General features: G+C 44.9%; 1 protein-coding gene across 1 annotated transcript in view; it reads right to left on the bottom strand.

The window, feature by feature from the left end:
• The window catches only part of LOC126425081 (uncharacterized), a 106,096-nt gene extending 87,780 nt beyond the window's left edge, over positions 1-18,316 (bottom strand). The window contains exon 1 of the mRNA XM_050087995.1: positions 18,142-18,316. Coding sequence (XP_049943952.1) covers positions 18,142-18,292 — 151 coding nt within the window. The 5' untranslated portion in view covers positions 18,293-18,316. The remainder of the gene's footprint in view (positions 1-18,141) is intronic.
• Between the last annotated feature and the right edge of the window lie 409 nt (positions 18,317-18,725).

Below are 18,725 nucleotides of genomic sequence, written 5' to 3'. Positions count from 1 at the left end.
CTGACGGTCAGTACGAGGACCTTAGTGGTGGCTTCCATTGGTCCGGAAGCAGAGAGAGATGCGGCGACAGTAGTCGTGCACGACGACAACACTCTACACAGGAGTTTCAGCAGATCGATTTTTCAGACGAGTCCTTGTTCTGATAAGAGCATCGTGATGCTCATGTGTGGAGACTCCGAAGAGTATGAACGTGACTAGGTTACATTCGTCGCTCTCCTCGTACATGCCCATTACCTGGGGTTACTGACTGCGTTTGCCAGTTGGTACACAACACATAATCGGAACTGCTACGAGGGGCGTTCAATAAATAATGCGACACATTTTTTTCCTTTTAACCCTTTCGGGACGGAGCGCGTTTCCTCAAAGCGGAGCGATTCGGCGGCGCTGTACGGGTTCCAAAATGGTTCAAATGGCTCTGAGCACTATGGGACTCAACTGCTGAGGTCATTAGTCCCCTAGAACCTAACTAACCTAAGGACATCACAAACATCCATGCCCGAGGCAGGATTCGAACCTGCGCGCGTAGCGGCCTTGCGGTTCCAGACTGCAGCGCCTTTAACCGCACGGCCACTTCGGCTGTACGGGTTCCATATCCCTTGGTTTCTTTCATCGCTTATGTTTGACTTACGGGTGTAATTTATTTCTTTTTTTTTGTAAATGAAGCTTAAAACACGCTGTCTACCGGTATACTGTTTTCATTATTCCATATAACGCAATTTTTGACTTGGCGGTGGTGTTAAAACAGAAAAAATGAAAATTTTGATTTTTTGTTACTTTTTTTTAGTTGTGAGGTGAAGCATTGAATTATACCTATTGAAATTAGTTGTATCTTAGTCTTTAAAGTTTTGGCTTTAAAACGACATACGTGCGTGGGAAGAAAAATCAAAAGTCCATTTTGAGCGAAGAAAAATTTAATTTACGTCAATAAACAACAAAATTTCATAAAATTTGCTTAAAACAAACTTTACAACTTTTGCATATCGAGTTTTCGATAGGCAACCATATTTTACAAGTCCTCTCGGTACTTTGCTACTTTGTGATGCCTGTTGAAGAACTCAGGCAGATGAAGAGAAGGGTTGGACAGACAAGTTTCGCAGAAGAAAAAAGGGAACCGTTTTCACCCTCCTGGCTTGGAGCGATCACTGCAAACGACACAGTCACACTGTTTTCCGGTGTCTATTCTTGCGATAGCTTAGTACAGGCTGTCCATCCTGTGTAGGTCACCATGCTCAGAGCGTGGCCTCTTCCTCGAGCCCTGACCTCGCCCACAAGCTCCTTGACGAGACTCTTCCGAAACTGCAAATGACTCTTTGGTGTCTCTCCTCTTTTCTTTGCTACGATGACATGCAGTAAGTAAGCGCTGACGATCGCCAACTGATATTAGCCAGAACGGTTACCCTTTTGTCAGGATGCGCCCCGTCCCGTGTCGATACTCAAAGTCAGTTCCTAGATACAGCACTGGGTGTGTGACGTGACAATCGGTCCACGTATACGGGCCTCGCGTCCCATAGCGACTGTCACGTCGGGCCATGTTTACGGGCCTTGCGTCCCGAAAGGGTTAAAAGTAGGTCGAATTTATTCAGGATTCCAATACACTATATTATTCCCTACACTTTTAGCTACAAAACCCTATTTTTCAACGTAATCTCAGTTCAATGCGACGACCATATGCCACTGTAATGGGAAGGCCTGTGTGATCGCTTGGTACCACTCTAATGGTCGTAACCAAAGTCTTGCTGCATCTGTAACCTCCCAATTATAAACGTACTGTATGCCGCGAAGTGCATCCTTCAATCAACCAAACAGATGGAACCTGGAATGTGTAGACGCGCCGAGGAACCCAGCGAGTGCACACCTTTTGAGAAACGCAACTGGCCAGCACTACCAGAGAGACATCGAGTTCAGCTGTGGCATGATACCACCTTACTGGGTGCACCCCTAAGTTCATATGGTTCCAGTCTACTGGTCGACGTTGGAGCCAACGTCTTGTCGTATCAGTATCCTCCCCATCATCCGTGTACTGCTTCCTGCTCACTGCATCCTTCATTGGGCCAGACAGATGGAAGTCGGTAGTAGCGAGATCCGGGCTGTGGGGTGGATAAGGGAGAAGAGTCCAGTGAGTTTTTATAAGCTCCTCTCGGGTGTGCAGCCTTGTGTGAGACCTTGCACTGTTGTGGAGATAGAGAAGTTCGTTTGCATTTCAATTTACTGAGGGTAGCGCATCACACTTCAGAGTTGATCGTTACACTATATGAGGTAACGGGGAAGACGTGGCGCCATGAAAATATTCTAAGTTCCGAGTTGGCGTGGCCGCACGGGCCGCGGGTCGGCAAGCCGGAGCTGCTCAGCAACTGCGTGGTGCCGGACGTCAGTCGGAGCAAGAGGGGCAGCCCCAGTGCGAGATCCAGGCCAACCGTGTGGCTGGGAATTCCGTGTTGACGCTGTGTCGATGAAGGAGATTTGTAGGCCGGGAATGCCAAACATGGCGGACTTCGTGAAACCATAATGGCAGACATTTCACAGTTCGTGTAGAAATGAATAATAGCTGGAGGAATCATGATACCTCAAAAAGATACATATGCATTACCATTATTTGCGCAACGATTCTGGTGGTTTAATTAGATTTTCAATATCTTTATTAGGTTAAAGTTTAGTATCTCATTGTAAATTATATAAGTAACACCCAGCAGCGAATTTCCAAAACCTAAACGGGTCATCCGATTTTGACGATCGACGTGTCTTTAGAAAGCTAATAGTGTAAACCTAAATTGGTATGAATTACAGGCATGTATCTTTAATAGTAGATGACTTATTGGAGGTCATTATTGATGGTATCAGGCGATAAGTACTCCACAATTACAGGAAAAAAGCACCATGCTTATAAATGTAGCTATTCGTGTACGTCTTGGTCTATATCCAGTATGTGCTATTCATGAAGAAATTGGTCAAATATTTACTGTGTTTTAGGAAGCTCTAAGTCATTAGGCTACTGGCCTACTTTTGTTTCTATTCCTTTGATATATGTTTATTTAATTTGTTTATGTATTAAATATGTGTGTTAGAGCGCGTTTATGGTCCAGCCGTAGGAATATTTATTTAATTTCAAGTCATTTAAATGTAAATCCAGTATTTCGTATGTGTTTCAATATGTTTGTGAGTGTGCTTGGCTTGGAGACATGGCGGGAGCGCTCTAGCCAATCACAGCGCTCTTTACTACAGTAGGCGACTACCGAAGCCAATGGAGAGATTGGATGGAAGTGGGGGAGGAGATTCGGGTCGCACAGGACACAGGGGAGTGCTGGACGGGAAGGCGCGACGGGCAGTCGCAGGAAATGCTTGGAGAGTATTGAGCAGTTTGTGCGTGGTCGCGGGAGATAGAAATATTTCGTAGTGCCGGCTTGTGCACTTGTGCGACTTCCATGGCTTCTGCAGTGAAGACGTAGTATGCATCTAGAAGTGAATATCTCACGCGGTTATGCTGTTGTTCATAACTAATTACGTGAAGTAGGAATCTATTGTCTCCCTGTTATTCAACTTATATTTTATTTAATTGCTGAACCAACGGTAACCAATAAGTGTTTTGCAGTAATAAGCGGCATTCTTAAAGGTACTTCTGCTTTCGTACTCATCATTTAAAGTAGTTAAAAATAGTATCTGCAGATTTTATTTAACTGCAATCTTTCATTTATAAATTTCTATGTTACATTCAAAATTCACAATTGCCGAGTGATAGGAACCTTCGACCATTCGATTCGTGTGTATATTGAAATTGTATACTGTAGACTCAGCAGTATTTGGCTTGTAATGCGGCAACTACGTATCCCAGCCCCTAGACAAAGAAACCAGCCAAAACTTTTAATATTTCTATATATATACTAAGATGTTGTCTGTTCTTTCGGAACATGTACGAAAGAACAGATACCATCTTAGTATATATATGGTTAAGGCTCACCGGCTACTTGACCATCTTCTTCTGGACAAACAGTGCCCGAACTCTTACGGGAATCGGCAACGCGCCGCGAGTAATGAGTATAATGGGCGGGGGCACTACGACTGTAGCGCGGGAGAATACGTTGAGAATGTGGGTTTCGCGGCAGGCGTGCCAGAGATAAATCCCTGCAGTCGCGCTATCCTCTGTGTCCTCGGTGGCTCAGCAGTCTGGCTTTAGCTGTCGCAGCGGTCGCACGCTCCTCAAGTTTGCTCCGTGAACGTTCAGTGTTTACACCAGGGTTTTCGTGTTTCGTGATCGTTTATTGACTTTTTGCACGTGAATTAAGCGTTATCAATTGAGCATTTGGTCTTCGTTCGTGTCGTCTTTCTACGTAGTGCCGTTGGGATTTCGGCGTTGTCCGAGATTTCTTCGCTGCAGAACAATATGGCAAACTCCGTGAGAAAAAACCCCGTGATTTTCACCTTCGACAAGTGCACCCGTCGAGTACAGCCCTCTGCACTTAAAATACACGACTGGCTTACCGAGGTAATTGGCCTTCATTCTGAATCCGTTCATACCATGCAGCTAGACTCTGATGAATACTGCATTTTTGTAAAGTTTAACGATTGCGATGGTGTAGACTGCTTTCTGTCAAAATTTGGTTAGGAAATGGAATTTATACACCGTGATGGTACTAAATGTACTGTCAAACTCCGGAATTCCGAGTCTGTAATTTGGAATGTTAGGGTTTTGAATATTCCCATAGAAGTAGACAACTCGAAAATTAAAGATATCCTTTCAAAGTATGGGGTTGTCAGGAAAATAGTCAACGAAAGGTGGGCTTCGCATTTCAAGCTGCAGTGCTATAACGGCATTCGCTCCGTGGAGATGGAAGTGAAGGCAACCATTCCCTCCCACATCTTTGTTGACGGGCACAAGGCGCATGTTATGTACTCAGGGCAAACCCCTACATGTCATGTATGTAACGAGTCTGGTCACCTCCGTCAGGACTGCCCTCGCCGTGTTTTTGTGCTAACAAATAACCTTACGCAAAGCCGGAAATTAACACTCAACGATTTGTTGCCAGCCAGTAATACAAGAGAGCCGGCGGCTGTCGTGGATCCTGTTACTGCCTCTGAAAATGTTGCACTTAATGTTAATGACTTTCCGTCTTTAAAACCTGCATTAACTGCTGAAATTCCGTCCCGTGACAGCGAGATTCCCGCTAAAAAGCGTCCTCTATAGGACACTGAAAAAAATGTTGATGAGGACTCTTCCTGTGAAACACCCGTTGCCAGGAAGCCGAAGCCCAGTCCTGAAGATCTGTTGCAAGTGGAAAAAGGAGATGGAATGCGGGTCGATGTGGCTCCCACTTCCGCACAAGGACTTATACCGCCACGAACTGATAGTGACGCAGCTGGTAGTGACCTTTCACGGAAATGTGACCCTGAGCCTGAGGTCACAGCTGCAACAACCGCATCAAGTGCACAGCCCATACAGTGCGAACAGTACGAGGAAGTACCAAGTAAACAACCTGCTGACTCCGAAGCGCAACGCCGCACCGAAGGAGGAAATAAACAAGCATCACCGCCTCGCCAGCAAGACAACACAACAGACACCACGCCGGAACCAAATATCGACGACTCGCAAGCCTCGGCCGTTGCGCCAGACGGCCACCGCCGGCGGCTGCGACCGACACCGGGTCTTGCTGTCACGCGTCATCAAGCGAAAGCCACACCAGAGAAGAAAGACATCAAGAAAAAGAACATTAAATATGAAGTCATGAGGGCCTACACTGAAGAGGAGAAAGAGAAGGGCCACAGTGACTTATAGCAATGCATTGTCAGGATTTCGGGATACTTTCCTTCGCAAGCTCTTTGTTTAAAAGCAGTGCGAATTTTTCTAGGAAGTTAGTACATGTAATTGGCACACAGCTTGTAAAGATCGTGCCTTGTAGGGAAGCACGTTGCTGCTATAATCATACCGATCCTCATCCCAAATAGCTTCTTCTGGTATGTCTGTGATGCAAGCTTATAGCATTACTACTATTAACATTAATACAGTCACCCTTGAAATTGGCAGCACTAAAAGAATTCTTTACCAATCCGGGACAGATATCGCGCTGCTACAAGAAGTTGTGGTAACGGAATTTCGGATCCCAGGCTTTTTTGAAATTGTTAATGTTTCTACGGAAGCCAATATCGGTACAGCCATTCTTATAAGGGAAGGCATTCCGGTGACTGAAATCGAACGATTAGAATCAGGAAGAGCCATAGGCATAAAAACTTTTGGTGTGACAGTGCTTTACGCCCCATCAGGAAATTCCCACAAATTGGATCGTGCGAAGTTTTTTCAAGATGAACTGATTTATTTATTGAGGAAAAATCCGTGTTCTCTTATACTAGGTGGAGATTTTAACTGTGTTTTAAACCAGAAAGATCAACAACCCAACTTCAACTACTCGCCACAGTTAAAAAAAGTTAGTAAGTGATCTACACCTTAAGGATGTGTGGGAGCTTCAGCACCCGACGTCAGTCGGGTTCACGTATACAACCAGCCACTTCCGCAGCAGACTAAATAGAATTTACGTGTCACCAAGTTTTCAAAATTATTTATTAAACGTTGAAACTATTCCAGTGTATTTTAGCGATCACAGTACACTTTTAACTTGCTTTAATTTAAGTGTACAGCCAACCCATCGATTCAGAGGCCAATGGAATTTAAATATCTCTGTTTTAGCTGACGAAGAACTGGAACAGGAAATAAGAGTAGCGTGGACTATGTGCCTCCGCACAGTAGACGAGCACCCAATAGTCATTGACTGGTGGACTAGGAGGGCTAAACCAAGGCTGCGGAAAGTTGTCATGCAGTATAGTGCAGCGAGGCCAGGGAGTTGAGGAATACAAAATGGAGTTTTTATTACAAAGTTTTAAGAGACTTATATCAACAGGCCCATGATGACGTAATTCGTCTGAATGATATCAAAAAATAAAAGCCAAGTTATTAAGCATTAAACGGCAACAGATGGAGGGACTCAAAATTAAATCGAAAGCCACATCAGTCGTAGCAGATGAAACAGCTTCTCTGTATCACTTGGTGCGGCATGCTAAAAACAGACGTCTAACTTTAATTGATGAAGTCCAGACGCATACTGGTACGAGGCTCACATGCCAGAAAGAAATACTGGACGAAGTCCACAGTTACTATGAAACCTTATATGCCCCTACCACAGTGGAAGATGCAGCAGGTCCACAATTGTCGGGAACAGACAACGCTGACATCCTGTCACCTATTACTAAAGATGAAGTGCATGAGGCAGTGCGTAACTCACCTCTCAAAAAATCTCCGGGACTTGATGGCCTCCCTGTGGAGTTTCATGCCCGCTACTGGTCTATAATTGGGGACAACATCACTTCCATGGGAAATGAGGTCCTGAACGGAAAACCGGTCCCTGCAGAGTTTAAGGAAAGTAAAATAGTACTGATTCCTAAGAGTAAAGGCAAAACCAACTTAAACAATTTTCGGCCTCTTTCGCTACTAAATTCTGATTGCAAAATAATTTCGCGTATTATCAAGAAAAGACTCTCTGCCTTTTCCAACAAAATATTGAGTCATCATCAATCTTGTTCTCCGACCAGAACGATATTCGAAAGTCTATCTGCATACAGAGACGTCATTGCAATTACCTCAGAGACAAGTATAAAATGTGCTTTAATCTTTATAGATTTGCGACGCTGTTAAGAATGGCTTTCCACCCCCAGATTGTGAACATGCTATGGAATATTGCAACAGGTATAAATGCGAAAATAGCAATCAATGGCCAAACATCTAAACCCATACAGATAAGGCGAGGGGTTCCACAGGGCAGTCCCTTATCTATGTTTTTATTTTCCGTATCTTTAAGGCCCTTCCTCCGCACTGCCCACGGAAGATTAACGGGTGTAACATTGAGTGGTGAGAAAACTGTCATACGAGCTTATGCTGATGACGTGGGCGTTGTAATAAGGAATAAGGAGGAGACAGTTACACTGGAAAGAGAAACCCAAAGATATTGTCTAGCGTCGGGAGCGACAGCAAATGAAAACAAAAGTCAAATATTGCATCTACGGGGCCTAGATCACCTTCGACTGGCATGGGCAAAACAAGGCAACAAACATGAAGCTTTCGGAATAACCTTAATGGCATGTCCGATGAGGATGGCTGCTTTTAACTGGACGGAAACTAGGAGGAAAGTTCATGGTGCTGTAATGGAGAACATCCATCGAACTATGGACCTGGTGCAAAAAGTCAGATTCATCAACTCCTGCGTTTTGTCTAAAGCGTATTTCACTGCACAGGTATTTCCAATCCCTAAACTAGTAGCGAAAGGGATCATGTCCACTGTTACCAATTATTTATGGCGAGGAGACATATTCAGGGTTGGTGCGACTACCGTTATACTGGATGTCAGAAACGGGGACCTCGATTTGGTGGATATTCGCAATAAAGCATCTGCTCTGTTCCTCGAACGGACTTTCCATATACTCAGAGAACTTCCACAATGTATAACCGCAAAGCTCTTTGAGGCTGTGACACCCCATAGCCTGCAAGCACCGATTGATGTGCTAAGGATTAATGCCCCTCTGCAGTATGTGAGGAACTTTTTCCTCGAAGCAAGTTATCTTAGTGACGAAATCAGAAGCAACACACGTATCACAGCGCGTGACATCATACTTGAAAGGAAGTTAAATGAAGGTAGAAACAAAATGGAAACGAAATTCCCAAATTGTGACTGGAAAGCTGTGTGGCGGAACATCAACTATGCCAGGCTACGTACAGACGCTATTTCCGCATGGTACAAAACAGTTAATCATGTCATCAGCACCAACGAGAGACTGTATGGGATCGGTTTAAAACAGACACCCGTTTGTGGAAAATGCAATCAGGTGGATACACTCAGCCACAGATTCACCTGTGGTGGCAATGTGCATAACTGGAATTGGATCAGGCAAAAAATTGCCTTTCTCACCAGATCCTCTACAGAATATAAAACGCCATCGCTCCTCCTGAGACCAGGTTACTGGGAAAATATGTTAGTTATGTCATCCACAAACTTGGGTCGGACAACGAGATAGAATTCCGCGTTTACATGAAGTGTGAATATGCAAAAATCAGCACGTATCGCAACCACAAGAAGCACTACGGCAACATGCTGAAGATCGTTTTTGAAAGAATGGGTGTTGGTTAAATATGTGGAACCACTACAACACCTTGAACGAGAACGAACAGAAGAAAATTAAAAGTCACTTGGTTTCTTATTTTTATTTACTATTACCTTGCTTCCAGAACATTTTTTTTCTTTTTTCAAAACATTTTTTCAAAATTACTCGTGTTCGACTTCCAACGTATTTGTGTGATTCGAGAAGAATTGTTAAGTTTTTATCAGTGTTCAGTTTCTACTCAGAGAAGAGGTTTCTTCGTCTTTCTTACATCGGAGAATGGGAATATTGTGTTAAGATTTCTGCACAGTGCTATGTCCCAACAGGGAACATGAAAATGGTGTGGAAAGTGTTTGGGCCTCGACGCACTGGCAGTGCCGTGAAGAGACCCCACTGCTAGTGCGGCGTGTACCACGCCCTGACCATCCTAAAAATACAAAAAAATATAAAAATAAATATAAAATAAAAAGAAAATAAAAGTGGTTAATAAAAATTGGATTGTTGGAAAAAAGGATGTATATAAAAAAAGTGGATAGAGAAAAAAACAAAAAAATGGAAAAAAGTGGTTAAATAAAAGTGGTTAAAGACAAAAAAAGATGGATAGAGCATCTGCCATGTAAGCAGGAGATCCCGGGTTCGAGTCCCGGTCGGACCACACATTTTCATCTGTCCCTGTTGACGGTTGTCAACGCTCAGGGTGTTCATTTCATTGTAATTTTAATATTTCAACTCTAAGCTGAAGGCCACCATTAATTTCTTTGAAAGCCCGCAACCATGAGGGAGAGTATCAAAGAGAATAACTCCTTCAGAGGCCCAGAAGATCATGATTCTATCGTCTGTGGCTGCGGTTTTAAGCTTTTTGTACGGAGGAGATGTGATATGACGCCACACCATGGCTTGCAGTTCCGTTTCCGGTGCGAAGTGATGAACCTACATTTTATCGCCCGTGACGATGTTCGATAAGAAATGGTACTATCAGCCCTGTAGCAAGCAAACAGTTCCACACAGATGGTCCTTCGTCGATCTTTATGGTCTTCTCTTAAGTGGAGATGATCCCAGTGGGCACACACATCTGTGTACCCCTACGGGTAGATGAGTGTGCCAGCACTAACAAAAGAAACGGACAGTTGAGCAGCGAGGTGCGTGTGACGCGTTGATCACTTCGAATGAGAGTGTTCGCACGTTCCAGCATTGCGGGCGGGCCGCACACGGGGGATCGGACAGATTTGCACGACATCTTTACGATGGTGACAGACACCTAGGAATTTTTAACGCGTTTCAGCCCAGTCAGCAACTGTGATAAATTAATATTTCAAGAATCCGCCTCAGTTGCGAAATGTTAGTGGTCTTTACCCAGGTTTCAGTTAACCTAGCCTTCATCAGAAGCATAAAATAAACTAATACATGCCAGAATAAGACACGGTCGAACATAAAAAGCTTACGTACCGTGATACCAGGTCAACCTACGTTACTTAGCTGAGGAACAGCCCCTTCGTGGAAAGCAGTCGATTAACCGTGGACGCTACGTTGGAACTGACTGTGGCACGCGGATATGTGCCGAGCAAGATGGCGGATCACGCAAAGTCAAAGGTGCCTGCCATTGGCTGTCTTTATGTTATGTACTGAGAAATTACCTATAACCTTAAACCATAAACGACACCAGTGGCAAGACGCAATCAATACCTTCACTGCACGATAACAACGGCGAAGTCACTGATAACAGTGCCACTAAAGCAGAGTTATTAAAAACGGTTTCCCGAAACTCCTTCACCGAAGAAGACGAACTAAATATTCCTGAATTCCAATCAAGAACAACTGCCAAGATGAGAAACATAGAAGTAGATATCCTCGGTGTAACAAAGCAGCTTAAATCACTTAATAAAGAAAAGGCCTTCGGTCCAGATTGTATACCAGTCAGGTTCCTCTCAGAGTATGCTCATATAATAGCTCCGTATTTAGCAATTATATACAGCCGCTCGCTCACAGAAAGGTCCGTACCTAAAGACTGAAAAGTTGCTCAAGTCACACCAATACCCAAAAAGGGAAGGAGGAGTAATAAACTGAATTACAGGCCGATATCAGTAATGTCGATTTGCAGTAGCGTTTTGGAATGTATACTGTATTTGAACATCATAAAGTACATCCAAGAAAACGATTTATGGACACATAGTCGGCACTGATTCAGAAAATACCATTCTTGCGAAACACAACTAGCTCTTTATAATCACGAACTGATGGGTGCTATCGACACGGGCTATCAAATTGATTCCACATTGTTAGATTTCCAGAAGGTTTTCGACACTGTTCCTCACAAGCGTCTTGTAACGTAACTATCTATGGAATATCGCCTCAGCTGTGCGAGTGGATTCGTCATTTCCTGTCAGAAAGGTCACAGTTCGTAGTCATAGAAGGAAAGTCATCAAGTAAAACAGAAATGATATCCGGCGTTGCCCAAGGGAGTTGTTACAGGCCATCTATTGTTCCTGATCCCTATTAACGACATAGGAGACAATCTGAGTAGCCGTCTCAGATTGTTTCCCGATGATGCTGTCATTTACCGTCTTGTAAAGTCATCAGATGATCAAAATAACTTGCAAAATGATTTAGATAAAATATTTGTATGGTGCGAAAAGTGGCAATTGACCCTGAATAAAGAAAAGTGTGAAGTTATTCACATGAGTACTAGAACAAATCAGCTAACTTTCGATTACGGGATAAGTCACACAAATCTGAACGCTGTAAATTCAGCTAAATACTTTGGGATTACAATTACAAATACCTAAATTGGAACGATCACATAGATAATATTATGGGTAGAGCAAACCAAAGACTGCGATTCATTGGCAGAAGACTTAGAAGGTGCAACAGGTCTACTAAAGAGACTGCATACACCACGCTTGTCCGCCCTATTCTGGAGTACTGCTGTGCGGTGTGGGATCTGCATCAGGTGGGACTGACTGATGACATTGAAAAAGTACAAAGTAGGGCAGCTCGTTTTGTATTATCGTGAAATAGGGGAGATAGTGCCATAGACATAATACGTGATTTGGAGTGGCAATCATTAAAACTAGGGTGTTTTTCGTTGCGACGGGATCTTCTCATGAAATTTGAATCACCAGTTTTCTCCTCCGATTGCGAAAACATCCTGTTGCCACCCACCTGCATAGGGAGAAATGATCATCACGATAAAATACGAGAAATAAGGGCTCGCACAGAAAAATTTAAGTGCTCGTTTTTCCTGCGTACTGTTCGAAAGTGGAACGGTAGAGAGACAGCTTGAAGGTGTGATTCTTGAGTTTCTCCCGGCGTATTTGATAGTCAAAATATCCACGGGTGTGCTGCCGGTCTACAGTGTCCAACGGGCACAATATTTCGGCGATCATACATGTCGCCATCATCAGGTGAACTGACGGACTGAGCTCCTGTGAACGTGCCGGCACGGAGATCCGTACGCTATGGCTGCTCAGAGGGAACTGGGTTCGGTCGCGGCGGCGGCTGATTTAAATACCCTCCGCCCGCGGCGCGCTCCCTCCGCCGTCCGCGCCCCGCGCCACGGTCGCGCGGTGGAACAGATTGCGACGGCGTCTGAGATGACGTCGGAGTGATGGCTCTGTCCGCCGTGGTCGTCACAACTATACGTTTGCTCGATTTACTCTTGATTAACCCGATCGCTGGTTCCCAAGCCTTGCTAAGATTATAGCCACAGTCACGGTTTATGAGGTCGTCATTGGTGCGAATTTCGATGGCCTCTCTAACAACGCTGTCCCAATATCTCGACGTCTGTACCAGAATCCTCGTGCGGTCATATTCCATGGCGTGATTTTCCGACAAACAATGTTCAGCGACCGCCGACTTGCTCGGATACATCAGGCGAGTGTGCCTCTGGTGTTCACGGCATCGATCTTCGACGGTACGCATCGTCTGACCAATATACGACTTGCCACATTGACACGGAGTACCCATTTTTTCGAAATACAGTTCTCAGATGTTCCAATTCCTGGGGTAGACTCTCTGCGTCAGAGATAGTGCGCGCCCTATGTACTAGAGTTTTAAGTACCCCTTTCCTCTGTGAAGGGTGGTGGCAGCTGTCTGCGTGCAAATACAGATCAGTGTGCGTAGTCTTCCGATACACCCCATGACCCAGGGTGCCGTCAGCCCTTCTCTTGACCAAGACGTCAAGGAAAGGTAATTTACCCTCCGTTTCAGTCTCCATATTGAATTTGATGTTGGGGTGCATGGAGTTTAGATGTGTAAGGAAGTCAAGGAGTTTATCCATACCATGTGGCCAGATGACGAACGTGTCGTCCACGTAACGGAAAAAGCAAGTAGGTTTCCATACGGATGACGACAGGGCTTCCTCCTCGAAGTTCTCCATGTACAAATTCGCTACCACCGGTGAGAGTGGGCTACCCATGGCGACTCCCTCCGTTTGTTCGTAGTATTCTCCATTAAAAAGAAAATACGTGGAAGTCAAGACATGCCTAAAAAGTTCAGTGGTCTTCTCGTCATACTTCTGACTAATCAATTCTAGTGACTCTCGAAGGGGTCACGCAGAGAGTCTACCCCAGGAATTGGAACATCTGAGAACTGTATTTCGAAAAAATGGGTACTCAGAGTGGCAGATTCAACGTGCTCTCCGCCCAACCACTGCAGCACAACCTCTTGAGATGGATGAAATCACGATGGAGGAGGTAGGCACTGCATTTATTCCTTACACAGGCGCACTCTCGGGGAAAATCGCTCGCATTCTGAAGAAACACCGGGTCGGAACTGTGTTTTGTCCTCCAAATAAAACTCGTGCACTGGTGGGGAGTGCCAAAGATGACCTCGGTTTGAGGAAGGCCGGCGTGTACCAGATTCCGTGTCAATGTGGCAAGTCGTATATTGGTCAGACGATGCGTACCGTCGAAGATCGATGCCGTGAACACCAGAGGCACACTCGCCTGATGTATCCGAGCAAGTCGGCGGTCGCTGAACATTGTTTGTCGGAAAATCACGCCATGGAATATGACCGCACGAGGATTCTGGTACAGACGTCGAGATATTGGGACAGCGTTGTTAGAGAGGCCATCGAAATTCGCACCAATGACGACCTCATAAACCGTGACTGTGGCTATAATCTTAGCAAGGCTTGGGAACCAGCGATCGGGTTAATCAAGAGTAAATCGAGCAAACGTATAGTTGTGACGACCACGGCGGACAGAGCCATCACTCCGACGTCATCTCAGACGCCGTCGCAATCTGTTCCACCGCGCGACCGTGGCGCGGGGCGCGGACGGCGGAGGGAGCGCGCCGCGGGCGGAGGGTACCTGATGATGGCGACATGTATGATCGCCGAAATATTGTGCCCGTTGGACACTGTAGACCGGCAGCACACCCGTGGATATTTTGACTGAGCTTGAAGGTGGTTCACTGAACCCTCTGCCAGGCACTTTATTGTCATAGCACAGTAATCACGTAGAAATAGATGTATATGTAGAAATTTGTGAGGGAACAAGGCTCTAAGTAGATAGAATCCCGATGAGCGTTAAATGTAAACCTAGACCTTATTAACTGATACGAAATTTACTTAGACGTTACGTTCAGCTTGTTAGATTAAAAACCACATATGACCACCTCTATGTTGGTATGGTTCCGCACGATCTCAAGCGGGCGATGAACAAGGTTATATGTCAGTAACGCGAGAACTTCTCAGGGTTAGGAGAAGGTGCAAATAAAATAATTTCCATTATACATGGAGTAATATGTCTCTTTGTTAACGCGAAATTTGACTAAGGTTGTTATATTATGGCACTACATTACCACGCATTTATGGCTGACTGGGTGTGTAAAGCTTAGGGCATCATTTATGGCTTTATACACAGGTGGTCAACGTTGTGTTTAGGAAATCTGTAATAACTTAACCAAACATACACTAACTATAAATATAATATGTACGATCGTCCACTGTATGTAGTCACAAGGGTGACGTGGAACAAAACTCTTAAGGGAAAAGATTGATTATTAGTTAGCAGTGGGTTCAAGACCCTATGTATTCAAATATGTTATGCCACGCTAATTGTCGAAATACACACTCTAGTGTATCAGATATTACCTATTTAGGATGTTGCCTACAAGGCTGTTAACTATTTAGGATGAAGATTATTGTGAGCGTCTTGGAATTCTCACATAGACTACCAAGAAATAAGGACCTAATATTTAAAGTAGGGTGTGTCAGAATGAGCTTTTCACTCTGCAGCGCAGTGTGCGCTGGTATGAAACTTCCTGGCAGATTAAAACTGTGTGCCGGACCGAGACTCGAACCCGGGACCTTTGCTTTTCGGGGGCAAGTGCTCTACCAACTGAGCTACCCAAGCTCGCCTCACGCACCCTCTTCACAGCTTCACTTCTGCCAGTACCTCGTCTCCTACCTTCCAAACTTTACAGAAGCTCTCCTGCGCAGGAGACCACTTGTCCGCGAAAGGCAAAGGTCCCGAGTTCGAGTCTCGGTCCGGCACACAGTTTTAATCTGCCAGGAAGTTTCATAGGGTGTGTCAGAACGTACAACGCAACTGCCAACACACTTATGTACTATTGACCGATAAAGGTCAAGCTAATAATATGAACATAAGCTGTATTCTTCCCTATTGAACGGGAACATAAATTACGGATATGGTCTAATAGCGAGCAAAGTGTAAATGTCTCACGTATGTTAATAGCATAAATCAGAACCTAGTATTTAATGTAGGGTGTGACTGGGCCCACAACGGCCCCATCATCACGCTTACGTGCTGTTGACCGACATAGGTCAAGCACTTACTGGATATTGTCAGCAAACTAACCTTTGATAGGAATAATATCTCAAAGGCTACACTGTATACAGCGTGACTAAGCGGGCAACGCTATAGTTCTCATAAAAAAGATTCTTTAGAGCAACAAGGTCAACATTGTCTGCCTAGGGAAGAATACTTTAAACTGTATTCCATAAATATTAAAGTTAGCTTAAATTGGCGTCAAGATCTCATGAAATAGGATCGGCCAGCTTGAATTAAAGGCGGGCATAAGTTTCAATGCCTATGGGTAGAAAGAAAAGGCAATGTGTGCCAGCACCGTTGGTATATTTGTCTACCATTTTGTCAGTTATGTTGGAACGAGAACTATATATACCGTAAGGAATATTATTTAAACCATAGTATTGAACGTCACTAAATGTCGTGGTGAATTTCTAAGTCTTAAGCGTCGAAGTATCAGGAATGGATATGCAGTGACAAGGCACGAAAGTTAGTGTGATACTTTAGCTACGTGCCTTTCTTGACAGTTACTCGTAAACTAATCATTCACTGAATGGGATAACGTTGACCATCTGTATTGCAAAAGTCATCTATATTGAAGTTGCGTACAGTGATTTGGAAACTTAACTTGTATGTAACAGGACTAAGTATGACGGTACACTACTGGCCATTAAAATTGCTACACCAAGAAGAAATGCAGTTGATAAACGGGTATTCATTGGACTAATATATTATACTAGAACTGACATGTCATTACATTTTCACGAAATTTGGGTGCATAGATTCTGAGAAATCAGTACCCAGAACAACCACCTCTGGCCGTAATAACGGCCTTGATACGACTAGGCATTGAGTCAAGCAGAGATTGGATGCCGAGCACAGGTACAACTACCCATGCAGCTTCATCACGATACCACAGTTCATCAAGAGTAGTGACTGGCGTATTGTGACGAGCCAGTTGCACGGCCACCATTGACCAACCGTTTTCAATTGGTGAGAGATCTGGAGAATGTGCTGGCCAGGGCAGCAGTCAAACGATTTCTGTATCCAAAAAGGCCCGTACAGGACCGGCAACATGCGGTCGTGCATTGTCCCGCTGAAATGTAGGGTTTCACAGGGATCGAATGAAGGGTAGAGCCACGGGTCGTAACACATCTGAAATGTAACGTCCACTGTCCAAAGTGTCGTCAATGCGTACAAGAGGTGACCGAGACGTGTAACCAATGTCACCCCATACCATCACGCCGGATGATACGCCAGTATGGCGATGACGAATACACGCTTCCAATGTGCGTTCACCGCGATGTCGCCAAACACGGGTGCGACCATCATGATGCTGTAAACAGAACCTGGATTCATCCGAAAAAAATGACGTTTTGTCATTAGTGCACCCAGGTTCGTCGTTGAGTACACCATCGCAGGCGCTCCTGCCTGTGATGCAGCGTCAAGGATAACCGCAGCCATGGTCTCCGAGCTGATAGTCCATGCTGCTTCAAACGTCGTCGAACTGTTCGTGCAGATGGTTGTTGTCTTGCAAACGTCCCCGTCTGTTGACTCAGGGATTGAGACGAGACTGCACGATCCGTTACAGGCATGCGGATAAGATGCCTGTCATCTCGACTGTTAGTGATACTAGGCCGTTGGGATCCAGCACGGCGTTCCGTATTAGCGTCCTGAACCCACCGATTCCATTTTCTGTCAACAGTCATTAGATCTCGACCAACGCGAGCAGCAATGTCGTGATATAATAAGCCGCAATCGCGATAGGCTACAATCCGACCTTTATCAAAGTCGGTAACGTGATGGTACACATTTCTCCTCCTTACACGAGGCATCACAACAACGTTTCACCAGGCAACGCCGATCAACTGCTGTTTGTGTATGAGAAATCTTTTGGAAACTTTCCTCGTGTCTTTCCATGAGTCTTGCCGACTCAGCGGAGAAGCGCCTCTGAGGAAGTCCAGCGCAATCCTGGACGAAACGTAAGGAGCAGAAAAGTTCTTGGACCACGACCTCACATCCCGGAAAGTATATCAACAGCTATGATTATTTTCAGCCTTCCAAACCGCACTTCGTACCATCTGGTCACACGCGAAAGGCTGGACAAAGTCGATTGATGTGTGGTGAGTGTCACAGTCATTTGCTGTCAGACTGTGAATGTCTTATCTTGTGTGATAACGATATATGTCATTGGACGGTGATTGAAGTAGTGTGAATCAGTGCTATACGAGAAAGTACTCACTGGATCCTGCACAGTAGGCGTTATATATCCAGTCTGCACCGTAGCCCTGGAAGTTGGAGGTGTAGATCTTAAGGCAGACACAGTCGAGCACCGTAGTGCCGTTCGCCGCCAGCAAAACCAGCAACGGAGCAGCTACCCCCAATGGATGCATTGTCAGTTGTTGTTGAGGCCGAGAGGGAATCACACGCAGTGAGCATCGCAGGCACCGCGGGCCCACTATAAGGATTCTCGTAGCGGAAGTCTTTCCGCAGGATGGGAAAACCACAGGAAGAACGACGACCAGAAGTGAAGGTTTAGTTTCCGACATAAGAATTGCGAGGCTTGACCTTCTTTAACACTGATTCCCCAAGTGAGAGAGGTTGTAGGTAACTCCGCTCATTGTAACAATAAATTTGTTCATCCCTGTGATTGACGCTATACCTGATATCTTATACAGGGAGACAATATTATTAAAATACGTGCAATAAAATCGTCATTACGGTTTGTGTTAGGATGTTCAAACTGCTGGCCACGCGGCACTCTGGGAAATAGTATGCGCTGGCATAGTTTGGTTTAGCGACGAAGCCCACCTACATTTGGAGGGT

Source organism: Schistocerca serialis, chromosome 10 (genome assembly GCF_023864345.2).
Source record: "Schistocerca serialis cubense isolate TAMUIC-IGC-003099 chromosome 10, iqSchSeri2.2, whole genome shotgun sequence".
Taxonomy (NCBI): Eukaryota; Metazoa; Arthropoda; class Insecta; order Orthoptera; family Acrididae; genus Schistocerca; species Schistocerca serialis.
The sequence above is the reverse complement of the archived record's forward strand: the minus strand, read 5'-3'. Positions and strand labels throughout refer to the sequence as shown.